This window comes from Lolium rigidum, chromosome 3 (genome assembly GCF_022539505.1).
Source record: "Lolium rigidum isolate FL_2022 chromosome 3, APGP_CSIRO_Lrig_0.1, whole genome shotgun sequence".
NCBI classification, from domain to species: domain Eukaryota; kingdom Viridiplantae; phylum Streptophyta; class Magnoliopsida; order Poales; family Poaceae; genus Lolium; species Lolium rigidum.
In genome coordinates this window covers 67,180,786-67,194,088 of record NC_061510.1, presented here as the reverse complement: position 1 = coordinate 67,194,088, position 13,303 = coordinate 67,180,786, and the positions used below count along the sequence as shown (strand labels likewise).

At 42.0% G+C, this 13,303-nt stretch overlaps 1 protein-coding gene and 1 pseudogene across 1 annotated transcript; both read right to left on the bottom strand.

Annotated features, from left to right (window-relative positions):
* Nucleotides 1–10,371: 10,371 nt before the first annotated feature.
* Nucleotides 10,372–12,174, bottom strand: LOC124696564 (L10-interacting MYB domain-containing protein-like). The gene is made up of 4 exons (XM_047229275.1): nucleotides 11,756–12,174; nucleotides 11,611–11,683; nucleotides 11,000–11,521; nucleotides 10,372–10,631 (listed from the first exon to the last, which is right to left on the bottom strand). The coding sequence occupies exons 1-3, from the start codon at nucleotides 12,071–12,073 to the stop codon at nucleotides 11,001–11,003; spliced, it is 912 nt and encodes a 303-aa protein (XP_047085231.1). The 5' UTR covers nucleotides 12,074–12,174; the 3' UTR covers nucleotides 10,372–10,631; nucleotide 11,000.
* A 408-nt stretch (nucleotides 12,175–12,582) lies between these two features.
* LOC124694954 lies at nucleotides 12,583–13,303 on the bottom strand (annotated as a pseudogene).

The following is a 13,303-nucleotide window of genomic DNA, read 5'->3' as shown; positions in this document are numbered from 1 at the left end:
ACGCTTCGCCCCTCGCGTCGTCTCCTCCTGGCGACTGAGGGAGCGAACCCTAATCCTCTCTGCCGTTGGCTCTCTTCCTTCGCCTCCCCTCCTTCTCGCCGCCCCCAGAGGCGCTGCCAGCCAAAGCCCGCGACACCGGTGAAGGGGGCAGCGGGGATCTAGGTCCTTAGCTCCTCGCGTGGGGAATCGGTGGAGGAACTCAATGCGGGGTCGGCGTGGCCATGGCGGCTGCTTGGTGGGCTTTCTACACCGACGGTCTCCTAGGTGTTGGGGGGAGCTCTAGAAGCTAGCGGCCATGGGTGGTCTGGATGGCGTTGGCCGTGCGGCGGGCGATGGTTGTGGTTTCGGGTTGGCCATCGTACTCGGTCGTCCGGGCGGCGAGGCAACGGAGGTTGTGGATCGCAGCAAAAGGGGTGGCTTTATCGGATTTGGGGTTTTTCAGAGAGGGGAGGAGGAAGAAGGAGGAACAACACGCGTGATTAGGGGTACGGTAGTGCGACATCATACCCCTTCTTGGAGGAGTCGTGTTGGGGACTGTAGATAGGGATTGAACAATGGCATCTAAGGTGGTCATGGTGACTTGCTCTATTCGGCAAAGTCTTCTCCTTGTGTCGACTAGCAGATGCCTGGCATCCTGCTCTGCGGCCCCATTGCCCCTGCTTGCTGGTGGGTCAACGTCCTCGAGTCTGGACGAAAAAGGGGAAAGGGTTCCCCTTTACGGTGGCAGCGACGATGGGCTGGTGAGCGAGTGTGTCCATGTCGTGGTGGTCCTTTTCATCCACGTGTGGGGTGGGCTCTGCCATCTTCCGTTGTTTCATCTTCGGTGTGTCTTCTTCCTGCAGTTTCGGTCTAGTGTGGTGGCTACTCATGTGTTGTTCATTATCTCGGTGAAGCACACTGTCTCTCCGCTGGTTGCTCCCTTGGCAGTCTAGCCCATGTTGTTCTGTTGTGTTCTTGGGAGAACTCCTTCACCTCCCAACGGTACGGTGCGCTTCGATCCAAGGCCAGGGACAAGGGGTCCCTTTCAGGAGGTGGAGGCGGCGAAGGTTTTGGATATTGTCATGTCTAGTAAGCGCAGACGACGACACACTCTGGTGGCCTCCCCAATCTCACTGCCTTCCTGGAGCTGTTCTCGATGCCTAGATGTGTTTTAGGTGTCTCAAGTTGTGCTCTTTTTCGATTGGTTGTTAGTTTGTGTTGCATTTTCCTTTGAGTTATCTATAAGCTCGTTTTTACGTGCCGTTGGTTGATTTATTAATTTAGAGTTGGGCTAAAGCCTTATGTTTAAGACGTTATGTGTTTGTTTTATTCTCTCAGTAAGTGTGAGATGAAGTATAGTTTAGTAGTATTTTGGAAGTACATTTAAATTTAGATAAAACTTAAATATAGTTTCTGTGACGAAGGTATTAAAACATTAAAATGTTTGTGCTTATCTTTTTTCCATTTTAACAATATAGTTTCTATCTTGGCATTGGGCACTAGGCACTGGCTAGGTAATGTGTTTGTTTATACTCTCTCAGAAAAAGTGTGGGAGAGGGAAATCCAATTCGGCTCCCATATAAACCTATTATTTGAATAAAAACATTAAATGTCAAAAAACAAGAAAAAAATATTAACATCTACCTTGGGGCATGTTCTTTTGCACACAAGTTTTTCAAAAAAAATAGTATTTTTATGTCTCGTGTAAAAAGACATTTTTTATGCTCCAAAATAACTATTTACAAGAAATTTCTTTGTTTTTTACACATGCACATAAAATGTTCTTGTCTCCTGCAAACTTCCATGTGAATATAGAATGTTCGGATGTACGCGCGAATTTTCTTTCAAAATATTTTGGCATGTTAAAACTTATTTTTATAGTATATTTATGTGCACTCGGAAGCTAAATGATACGTCTCCGACGTATCGATAATTTCTTATGTTCTATGCCATATTATTGATGATACCTACATGTTTTATGCACACTTTATGTCATATTCGTGCATTTTCTGGACTAACCTATTAACAAGATGCCGAAGTGCCGATTCTTGTTTTCTCGCTGTTTTTGGTTTCAGAAATCCTAGTAACGAAATATTCTCGGAATTGGACGAAACGAAGACCCGGGGGCCTATTTTGCCACGAACCTTCCGAGAAGACCGAAGAGCATACGAAGTGGGGCCACGAGGTGGCCAAACCACAAGGCGGCGCGGCCAAGGGGGGGCCCGCGCCGCCCTGTGGTGTGGGCCCCTCGTCAGCCCCCCGACTCTGCCCTTCCGCCTACTTAAACCCTCCGTCGCGAAACCCCTGAGGCGAAAAACCACGATACGGAAAACCTTCCGAGACGCCGCCGCCGCCAATCCCATCTCGGGGGATTCCGGAGATCTCCTCCGGCACCCTGCCGGAGAGGGATTCATCTCCCGGAGGACTCTACACCGCCATGGTCGCCTCCGGAGTGATGAGTGAGTAGTTCACCCCTGGACTATGGGTCCATAGCGAGTAGCTAGATGGTTGTCTTCTCCTCATTGTGCTTCATTGTTGGATCTTGTGAGCTGCCTAACATGATCAAGATCATCTATCCGTAATACTCTATGTTGTGTTTGTCGGGATCCGATGGATAGAGAATACCATGTTATGTTAATTATCAAGTTATTACATATGTGTTGTTTATGATCTTGCATGCTCTCCGTTATTAGTAGAGGCTCTGGCCAAGTTTTTGCTCTTAACTCCAAGAGGGAGTATTTATGCTCGATAGTGGGTTCATGCCTGCATTGACACCTGGACGAGTGACGAAAGTTCTAAGGTTGTGCTGTGCTTGTTGCCACTAGGGATAAAACATTGGCGCTATGTCCGAGGATGTAGTTGTTGATTACATTACGCACCATACTTAATGCAATTGTCTGTTGCTTTGCAACTTAATACTTGGAGGGGGTTCAGACGATAACCCGAAGGTGGACTTTTTAGGCATAGATGCAGTTGGATGGCGGTCTATGTACTTTGTCGTAATGCCCAATTAAATCTCACTATACTTATCATGACATGTATGTGCATTGTTATGTCCTCTCTATTTGTCAATTGCCCGACTGTAATTTGTTCACCCAACATGCTTTTATCTTATGGGAGAGACACCTCTAGTGAGCTGTGGACCCCGGTCCATTCTTTAATACTTGAAATACAAATCTCGTTGCAATACTTGTTTTTACTGTTTTCTCTGCAAACAATCATCTTCCACACAATACGGTTAATCCTTTGTTACGGCAAGCCGGTGAGATTGACAACCTCAGCTGTTTCGTTGGGGCAAAGTACTTTGGTTGTGTTGTGCGGGTTCCACGTTGGCGCCGGAATCCCCGGTGTTGCGCCGCACTACATCCCGCCGCCATCAACCTTCAACGTGCTTCTTGGCTCCTCCTGGTTCGATAAACCTTGGTTTCTTTCGAGGGAAAACTTGCTGCTGTGCGCATCATACCTTCCTCTTGGGGTTGCCCAACGAACGTGTGAAATACACGCCATCAAGCTCTTTTACGGCGCCGTTGCGGGGAGATCAAGACACGCTGCAAGGGGAGTCTCCACTTCTCAACCTCTTTACTTTGTTTTTGTTTTGCTTTATTTTATTTACTACTTTGTTTGCTGCATTATATCAAAACACAAAAAAATTAGTTGCTAGCTTTACTTTATTTACTATCTTGTTTGCTATATCAAACACACAAAAAAATTAGTTTACTTGCATTTACTTTATCTAGTTTGCTTTATTTATTGTCTTGCACTCTATATTAAAAATACAAAAAAATTAGTTACTTTTGTTACCATGTCTAGCTCTGAACCTGTTACTTCTTCGCCTGAAGAATTAGTCTTCACTTTTAAACAAGGGGATGAGGAGAGTTTTAAGGATGCTTGGTCTAGAATTTTTACTTCTTATCGTAAAACTGAACCTCAAATGACTCTAAGTTTGCTCCTTAGTAATTTTTATTTTGGTCTTATGATTCGCTATAGATATGCCTTGGATGCTCTAGTGGGAGGAGATTTCCTCCATTGTAATGGGGATCAAGCTTTTAATGCCATAAAGAAGTTGGTTGCATCACATGATTCATCTAATAATTTTGATTCAGCCCTTATTAGCATTCATAATAGATTAAATACTCTTGAGACAAGTGCATCTCGCTTAAATGAAAATTATGGATACATTCGTAACCGTCTTGATCAAGTTTTAGTGAACTACTGAACCTTCATTGTGGAAACCTACTATTAAAATTGTCATAGGTGACCAAACTCTTCGTGCTAATTGTGATATTATGACTGAATTTTGCCTAATGCCTAAGGGTATTCATAAATCTTTGAAACTTTGGGAATTCACTTAAGGGGAGAAGGAATAACTCTTATTGATAACTCTGTTATAATTCCTAAAGGGGTAGCTGCGGGTGTGCATACAACCATTCTTGGGATAACAATATCCATTGATTACCTTGTCATTGAATGCGCAGGAACAGGACAAATCACACTCGGAAGATCCCTGCTGAAATTATTGGGAGCAGTCATAGACGTGAGAGAAGGCACCATAAAATTCACCTCTACACCCGGGGTTAGTCATATATTACCTAAGCCAAAGAGTAGGGACAAGAAAGGTAAGGGTAAAGCCCAAGGTAATGTCAATGCTTCATCTCGCGATAACACTTGATACACTTTCTGCGCCTAGCTGAAAGGCGTTAAAGAAAAGCGCTTATGGGAGATAACCCATGTTTTTACTACAGTATTTTTGTTTTATACTTGTGTCTTGGAAGTTGTTTACTACTGTAGCAACCTCTCCTTATCTTAGTTTTATGTTTTGTTGTGCCAAGTAAAGTCTTTGATAGTAAAGTAAGTACTAGATTTGGATTACTGCGCAGTTCCAGATTTCTTTGCTGTCACGAATCTGGGTCTACCTCCCTGTAGGTAGCTCAGAAAATTAAGAAAATTTACGTGCATGATCCTCAGATATGTACGCAACTTTCATTCAATTTGAGAATTTTCATTTGAGCAAGTCTGGTGGCCTAATAAAATCCATCTTTACGGACTGTTCTGTTTTGACAGATTCTGCCTTTTATTTCGCATTGCCTCTTTCGCTATGTTGGATGAATTTCTTTGATCCATTAATGTCCAGTAGCTTTATGCAATGTCCAGAAGTGTTAAGAATGATTGTGTCACCTCTGAACATGTTAATTTTTATTGTGCACTAACCCTCTAATGAGTTGTTTCGAGTTTGGTGTGGAGGAAGTTTTCAAGGATCAAGAGAGGAGTATGATGCAACATGATCAAGGAGAGTGAAAGCTCTAAGCTTGGGGATGCCCCGGTGGTTCACCCCTGCATATTCTAAGAAGACTCAAGCGTCTAAGCTTGGGGATGCCCAAGGCATCCCCTTCTTCATCGACAACATTATCAGGTTCCTCCCCGAAACTATATTTTTATTCCGTCACATCTTATGCACTTTGCTTGGAGCGTTGGTTTGTTTTTGTTTTTTGTTTTGTTTGAATAAAATGGATCCTAGCATTCACTTTATGGGAGAGAGACACGCTCCGCTGTAGCATATGAACAAATATGTCCTTAGGCTCTACTCATAGTATTCATGGCGAAGTTTCTTCTTCGTTAAATTGTTATATGGTTGGAATTGGAAAATGCTACATGTAGTAACTCTAAAATGTCTTGGATAATTTGATACTTGGCAATTGTTGTGCTCATGTTTAAGCTCTTGCATCATATACTTTGCACCCATTAATGAAGAAATACTTAGAGCTTGATAATTTGGTTTGCATATTTGGTTTCTCTAGAGTCTAGATAACATCTAGTATTGAGTTTTGAACAACAAGGAAGACGGTGTAGAGTCTTATAATGTTTACAATATGTCTTTTATGTGAGTTTTGCTGCACCTGTTCATCCTTGTGTTTGTTTCAAATAACCTTGCTAGCCTAAACCTTGTATCGAGAGGGAATACTTCTCATGCATCCAAAATCCTTGAGCCAACCACTATGCCATTTGTGTCCACCATACCTACCTACTACATGGTATTTCTCCGCCATTCCAAAGTAAATTGCTTGAGTGCTACCTTTAAAATTCATCATTCACCTTTGCAATATATAGCTCATGGGACAAATAGCTTAAAAACTATTGTGGTATTGAATATGTACTTATGCACTTTATCTCTTATTAAGTTGCTTGTTGTGCGATAACCATGCTTACGGGGACGCCATCAACTATCCTTTGTTGAATATCATGTGAGTTGCTATGCATGTCCGTCTTGTCTGAAGTAAGAGAGATCTACCACCTTAATGGTTGGAGCATGCATATTGTTAGAGAAGAACATTGGGCCGCTAACTAAAGCCATGAATCATGGTGGAAGTTTCAGTTTTGGACATACATCCTCAATCTCATATGAGAATAATAATTGTTGCCACATGCTTATGCATTTAAGAGGAGTCCATTATCTGTTGTCCATGTTGTCCCGGTATGGATGTCTAAGTTGAGAATAATCAAAAGCGAGAAATCCAAAATGCGAGCTTTCTCCTTAGACCTTTGTACAGGCGGCATGGAGGTACCCCATTGTGACACTTGGTTAAAACATGTGCATTGCAAAGATCCGGTAGTCCAAGCTAATTAGGACAAGGTGCGGGCACTATTAGTATACTATGCATGAGGCTTGCAACTTGTAAGATATAATTTACATAACTCATATGCTTTATTACTACCGTTGACAAAATTGTTTCATGTTTTCAAAATAAAAAGCTCTAGCACAAATATAGCAATCGATGCTTTCCTCTTTGAAGGACCATTCTTTTACTTTTATGTTGAGTCGAGTTCACCTATCTCTCTCCACCTCAAGAAGCAAACACTTGTGTGAACTGTGCATTGATTCCTACATACTTGCATATTGTACTTGTTATATTACTCTATGTTGACAACTATCCATGAGATATACATGTTACAAGTTGAAAGCAACCGCTGAAACTTAATCTTCCTTTGTGTTGCTTCAATACCTTTACTTTGATTTATTGCTTTATGAGTTAACTCTTATGCAAGACTTATTGATGCTTGTCTTGAAGTACTATTCATGAAAAGTCTTTGCTTTATGATTCACTTGTTTACTCATGACATTACCATTGTTTTGATCGCTGCATCCACTACATATGTTTACAAATAGTATGATCAAGGTTATGATGCCATGTCACTTCAGAAATTATCTTTGTTATCGTTTTACCTGCTCGGGACGAGCAGAACTAAGCTTGGGGATGCTTGATACGTCTCAGACGTATCGATAATTTCTTATGTTCTATGCCATATTATTGATGATACCTACATGTTTTATGCACACTTTATGTCATATTCGTGCATTTTCCGGAACTAACCTATTAACAAGATGCCGAAGTGCCGATTCTTTGTTTTCTGCTGTTTTTGGTTTCAGAAATCCTAGTAACGAAATATTCTCGGAATTGGACGAAACGAAGACCCGGGGGCCTATTTTGCCACGAACCTTCCGGAAGACCGAAGAGCATACGAAGTGGGGCCACGAGGTGGCCAAACCACAAGGCGACGCGGCCAAGGGGGCCGCGCTGCCTCGTGGTGTGGGCCCCTCGTCGGCCCCCGACTCCGCCCTTCCGCCTACTTAAAGCCTTCGTCGCGAAACCCCGAGGCGAAAAACCACGATACGGAAAACCTTGCGAGACGCCGCCGCCGCCAATCCCATCTCGGGGGATTACCGGAGATCTCCTCCGGCACCCTGCCGAGAGGGGATTCATCTCCCGGAGGACTCTACACCGCCATGGTCGCCTCCGGAGTGATGAGTGAGTAGTTCACCCCTGGACTATGGGTCCATAGCAGTAGCTAGATGGTTGTCTTCTCCTCATTGTGCTTCATTGTTGGATCTTGTGAGCTGCCTAACATGATTAAGATCATCTATCTGTAATACTCTATGTTGTGTTTGTCGGGATCCGATGGATAGAGAATACCATGTTATGTTAATTATCAAGTTATTACATATGTGTTGTTTATGATCTTGCATGCTCTCCGTTATTAGTAGAGGCTCGGCCAAGTTTTTGCTCTTAACTCCAAGAGGGAGTATTTATGCTCGATAGTGGGTTCATGCTGCATTGACACACGGGACGAGTGACGGAAAGTTCTAAGGTTGTGCTGTGTCTTGTTGCCACTAGGGATAAAACATTGGCGCTATGTCCGAGGATGTAGTTGTTGATTACATTACGCACCATACTTAATGCAATTGTCTGTTGCTTTGCAACTTAATGTCTGGAGGGGTTCGGACGATAACCCGAAGGTGGACTTTTTAGGCATAGATGCGGTTGGATGGCGGTCTATGTACTTTGTCGTAATGCCCAATTAAATCTCACTATACTTATCATGACATGTATGTGCATTGTTATGCCCTCTCTATTTGTCAATTGCCTGATCTGTAATTTGTTCACCCAACATGCTTTTATCTTATGGGAGAGACACCTCTAGTGAGCTGTGGACCCCGGTCCATTCTTTAATACTTGAAATACAAATCTGTCTGCAATACTTGTTTTTACTGTTTTCTCTGCAAACAATCATCTTCCACACAATACGGTTAATCCTTTGTTACAGCAAGCCGGTGAGATTGACAACCTCACTCGTTTCGTTGGGGCAAAGTACTTTGGTTGTGTTGTGCAGGTTCCACGTTGGCGCCGGAATCCCTGGTGTTGCGCCGCACTACATCCCGCCGCCATCAACCTTCAACGTGCTTCTTGGCTCCTCCTGGTTCGATAAACCTTGGTTTCTTTCTGAGGGAAAACTTGCTGCTGTGCGCATCATACCTTCCTCTTGGGGTTGCCCAACGAACGTGTGAAATACACGCCATCACTAAAACCCTCTGGTGAGAGAGGGTTATACAACATTAAAACATTTGTTCTTATATTTTTTTCTTCTAACAATCTTTCGGTGGTGCGTGATGAGCGTCCCCCAGGGGATCAAATACCTCATGTCGCCAACCGTCTAATCAAACCGACGTGGACCGCCTGATCAACATTGTCGACCATCTCCTGCCTGATTTTTCTACTATGAAGCAAAACAATCCATGAATGCATAAAATTTTGAATATAACATTAAAAAAAGGAAAACAAAGCAATCGGAATGGAGCTCTCGCGGCATCGCCGCTCGGTGATGAGTGCAGAGCACACCGTTGGGGAACCCTAAGAGGAAGGTATGATGAGCACAGTAGCAAGTTTTTCCTCGGTAAGAAACCAAGGTTGAATCGACCGGTAGGAGAAATAAATAACTTCTGAAGGTGTTGCTAGCTGACTTTTGGCAGGGCGCACTGTCGGCGTCAGCAACAACGTGGAACCCGCACACAACACAACCAAAATACTTTGCCCCAACTTACAGTGAGGTTGTCAATCTCACCGGTTTTACTGAAAACAAAGGATTAACCATATAGTGTGGAAAGAGATATTTGTTTGCAGTGGAATTAAAGCGAACAGTGTTTGCAGTAAGTAAACATAACAAGTGTTTGTAGTAGATGATTTTATCAGTGTAAAAGAAAGGATCGGGATCCACAGTTCACTAGAGGTATCTCTCATAAAGATAAATAACATGTTGGGTAAAACAAATTACAGCTGGGCAACTGACAGAATAAAAACCATACATGACAAGATGACTACTATGAGATTCATTTGTGTATTACAATATCTGCGTCTATGACTAATAATCCACCTTCCGGTTAGCGTCCGCACCCCTTTTAGTATTAAGTTGCAAGCAACAGATTATCGCATTAAGCAAAGTGTGTAAAGTAAACAATAGAATTATCCTTAGGCAAAGCATTGGGGAAGTTGATGAGTGCATTTTTGAAGCATATTTACGTAATATTTTTGCACAGGTAGTGACAGTATTAATTTTGGTATTTTACCGCGCACACCTTTTATGTTAGGTTTGGCGGGATCCCTATAGGTGGAAAGACGTGATGGCCACAATAAATGGAGCAGTCATATTTGGATAGAAATATGTTGATTGGAAACCATTAAAGAAATTGAATGGATCGTAGCGAACAAGAGGGGGGGGTGAATGATTGCTACGTCAAGTTTTAGTCTTTTTCAGTTTTAGCGGTGCGGAAGGTAAAGGTGATTGCTTTAGGGCTCGTTTGGTTGTAGGGGCAAATTAAACCAGGGAACGAATCCCCCAATAGGAATTTCCCTGGGCACCGGGGAACCCCCGCTTTCCCCTCCCGCTCGGGAACAACAACGATTGCTGTTTGGAGAGCAGAGCAAGGGAACGGACGGGAACAGTAGAGGAGATGCAAAATTCGAAAATAAAGTCAAATTAGTGCATTCTTTCGCAGGAAATACGAAAATTCAGGCATACAAATTAATACCGAAAATTCAAGGAATGCTCAGATTCTGAAATACATAAATAACTAGCAATAACTAACATAGTCAACCACGACAACATAAGCAAACATCAATCTACACGTCTCAAGGCAAATAAACATAAGTTTAAACAACCGGCACGACATCATACGTTTAGAACATTCAATGCGTCTTGAATTAAAACCATCACAAGGCACACAAACATAATTGTAAACATTCTGATCGTCATCGACACCATCACAGGACACACAATGAATAGCAACATATAGCCATTCTGCATGTTGAATTAGCTCCAGATACTGCGCAGAGGGATCGAAGCATCTCGGTCAAATCAATTTGCATATCTCAGGAAAGCGAGATTACAGTTTTGAGAAGTGGTTATAAAATATGAGTGTCCATTTGTGGTGGCATCTCACCTATTCGGTAGCTTACAAGGTAGCACGGGCTAATTCTTGAAATATTAAATATTGTACAGCGGCATAAATATTGTACAGTGGCATAAAAAGTGAGGATCAGCTAAAAGGTTAATTTTTTCCTTCAAATTGCATAGTCAATTAATCAGGTGGCAAGTTTAAAAGAAATAAACCACATGATTTCAGATCAAAACAACAACTATTGTGATCTTAATGCTCGCAACCAATCAGCGAAACAAGTTTTAGAATTCGCACCTTATGCTTTCTCCATCGCTGAGATTTCTTCTTTCAACCAAAAAGTCCGAAGGATTGGGTCCTTTGTATTGAGAAAAATCTCTCGATTGAGCTGGCATTTGAAAAGCCGCAGCGCCTTTAACTTCTCTGCAATTGAAAGTTCCTCTTCCTTTATTGTTTCTAGTATCGCCACACAACTTGCAATGGTGAACTGGTCTTTCTGCTTCGGTTCCTTCATTTCTTCGACAAATGTCTGACTTTGTTGCTTTTTGAAGTCCACGTAGTCTTCAAGTACTTGAGCTATCTGACTCTGTTTCCTTTTCTTCTTCACAGGCTCATCTACTTTCTGTCCAGAGCTAGCACTTGTTGTCGGTTCAGCCTCTTGACCATGCATATTAGAGGATTGACCAGCATCATGAGTGGTAGAGAAGGAATTTAACATTCCATGTTGATTTGTAGACGAGTCGGTGGGCGAAACAACATCACTTGTCAGGTCCACACTAGGAATTGATAGAAAGTTCAGATCTCCTGTAGCAATACTACCTGCTCCATTCAAACTAGTTAAGCACAAGATAAACACACGATAAACTAGAAAGTAATTATATTTTATAGAGTGGCACAAGAAACTATACCTTCATAGAGTGAAGCCAGTATAGGGAACAACAAAAATGGCTTTCCTTCATACCTCTTCACCCTTGGATAGTCCTATGAAAAAGCATGGTCAGCATCAATATGTTGCATAAAACAAAAGCTGCATTGGAATGCAATTATTTTTACCTTCTTCAGTTTTTCCCAGATTATTGGCTCGGCAATTATCATACTCAGCGAATCATCCCAGCCTGTACCACTCTGTTTCCGAGCATCTCGAACTGCTTTGTAATTGGCTTTCATGTCCTTTTCTTTCTCCTGGATCTGCTGCTTTGTGAACTGAGCAGATGGAAACTTGAGATTGAATTTTGATACGATGCTCTTCCACCCTTCTGCTACCCAACCATTCTGACCTTTGTAGACTGGAACATTGTGCTCTACTAGTAGCTCAGCGAAACCTCTCTCATATGAATGGGACCAAGATGCTCTTGATGTTTCTTTTACCATAGCTACAATATTAAACCAACAAATGATATAACATAGTCAAATAACACACAACTAATAACAATATGGTCTTGTATAACACAAACAAATAACACACAACTAACATCCAGAGGTTCAACAAGAGAATACAGCCAAAGGTTCAACAATAAAAATAAATTACACATCTTAATACAGCCAAATGATCATATCCAACTAATTGTTATAATCAGCCCACATCTGAAGCGCAATCTGATCTCTAAGATTATTTCCATTGTTTTAAGTCCGCTTGATGTTGGTGGTGGGCATCATCTCCGTCCGGAACGTCAACATACGTTTCTGGTGGAATAAGTGGTGGTTGGTGATCCAACCAGTCCTCATCTCCATTCTGACATCTAATGATGTTGTGGAATACAATACATGCAGCATGGATCCTAATTTGAGATTCAATAGGATAATGATTGCCCACTTTCAAAAGAGGAAAGCGCTTCTTCAAAACTCCGATGGCCCTTTCGATATAGTTTCGAAGAAGTGCATCAATAGGTGACCATCATGTTTTGAGAAAGGGTTCCTTTTCTATTCCTATATGGCGCAGCTATTGCTTCAGCAATAGTTATGGGGATATGTGTTCCATCGATTGCCCCAATGCAATTCTGCATATTAAAAACAGAAAACATGGTATTTTAGAAAATAGTTATGGACAAGTCTGAAAAAGATTGATGAAGTAGATATATGTATAGTGGTTAACCTGAAAGTAAGGCCAGAACCGTGGGTTGGACATTATCTTTGGGTGAGGCTGGAGAGAAGTTGGAACCTTCACAAATCTCTGGACTAAAAGTGGAATCAAGTTGATAATTTCATTCGACTTTCCTATGGACTACATTTTCAGACACTATGTTGAAACTTTTTTTTGCAAATCTTGATTGGTAGCATTGTGGGAGATCATATACATGAACATTCCCAACTGCTCATCAACATCTACTCTTGTTGTGCCTTCCAATAGACGCTCTCTCTTAAGATAATCCGAGACGACTCCGAAAATTTCAGGCTCCATCCGGAATTCAACCTTAGACCAACTCTCATGTCCTTCTAATATTTCCTTAACCAGCTCAGTACCGGATAAAGAAGATGTGTGGACTGGACGCTTTTCCTCATAGATAGAAGAGTATAGAGCAGGAAGCAAACTAAGAAGAGTTCATCGTCATCTTCCTCTTCTTGCAACATGAACTTCCCAATTCTATCCATTCTAGAATCCAT

What these genes read in the sequence shown, in the direction of transcription:
- LOC124696564 (XM_047229275.1), bottom strand. Translation starts at nt 12,073, where the DNA reads ATGGTAAAAGAAACATCAAGAGCATCTTGGTCCCATTCATATGAGAGA. An exon ending in TCTGGGAAAAACTGAAGAAG is followed by an intron (nt 11,684 to 11,755) that starts GTAAAAATAATT and finishes GCTTTTTCATAG; the next exon opens with GACTATCCAAGGGTGAAGAG. An exon ending in ACTGGCTTCACTCTATGAAG is followed by an intron (nt 11,522 to 11,610) that starts GTATAGTTTCTT and finishes TGAATGGAGCAG; the next exon opens with GTAGTATTGCTACAGGAGAT.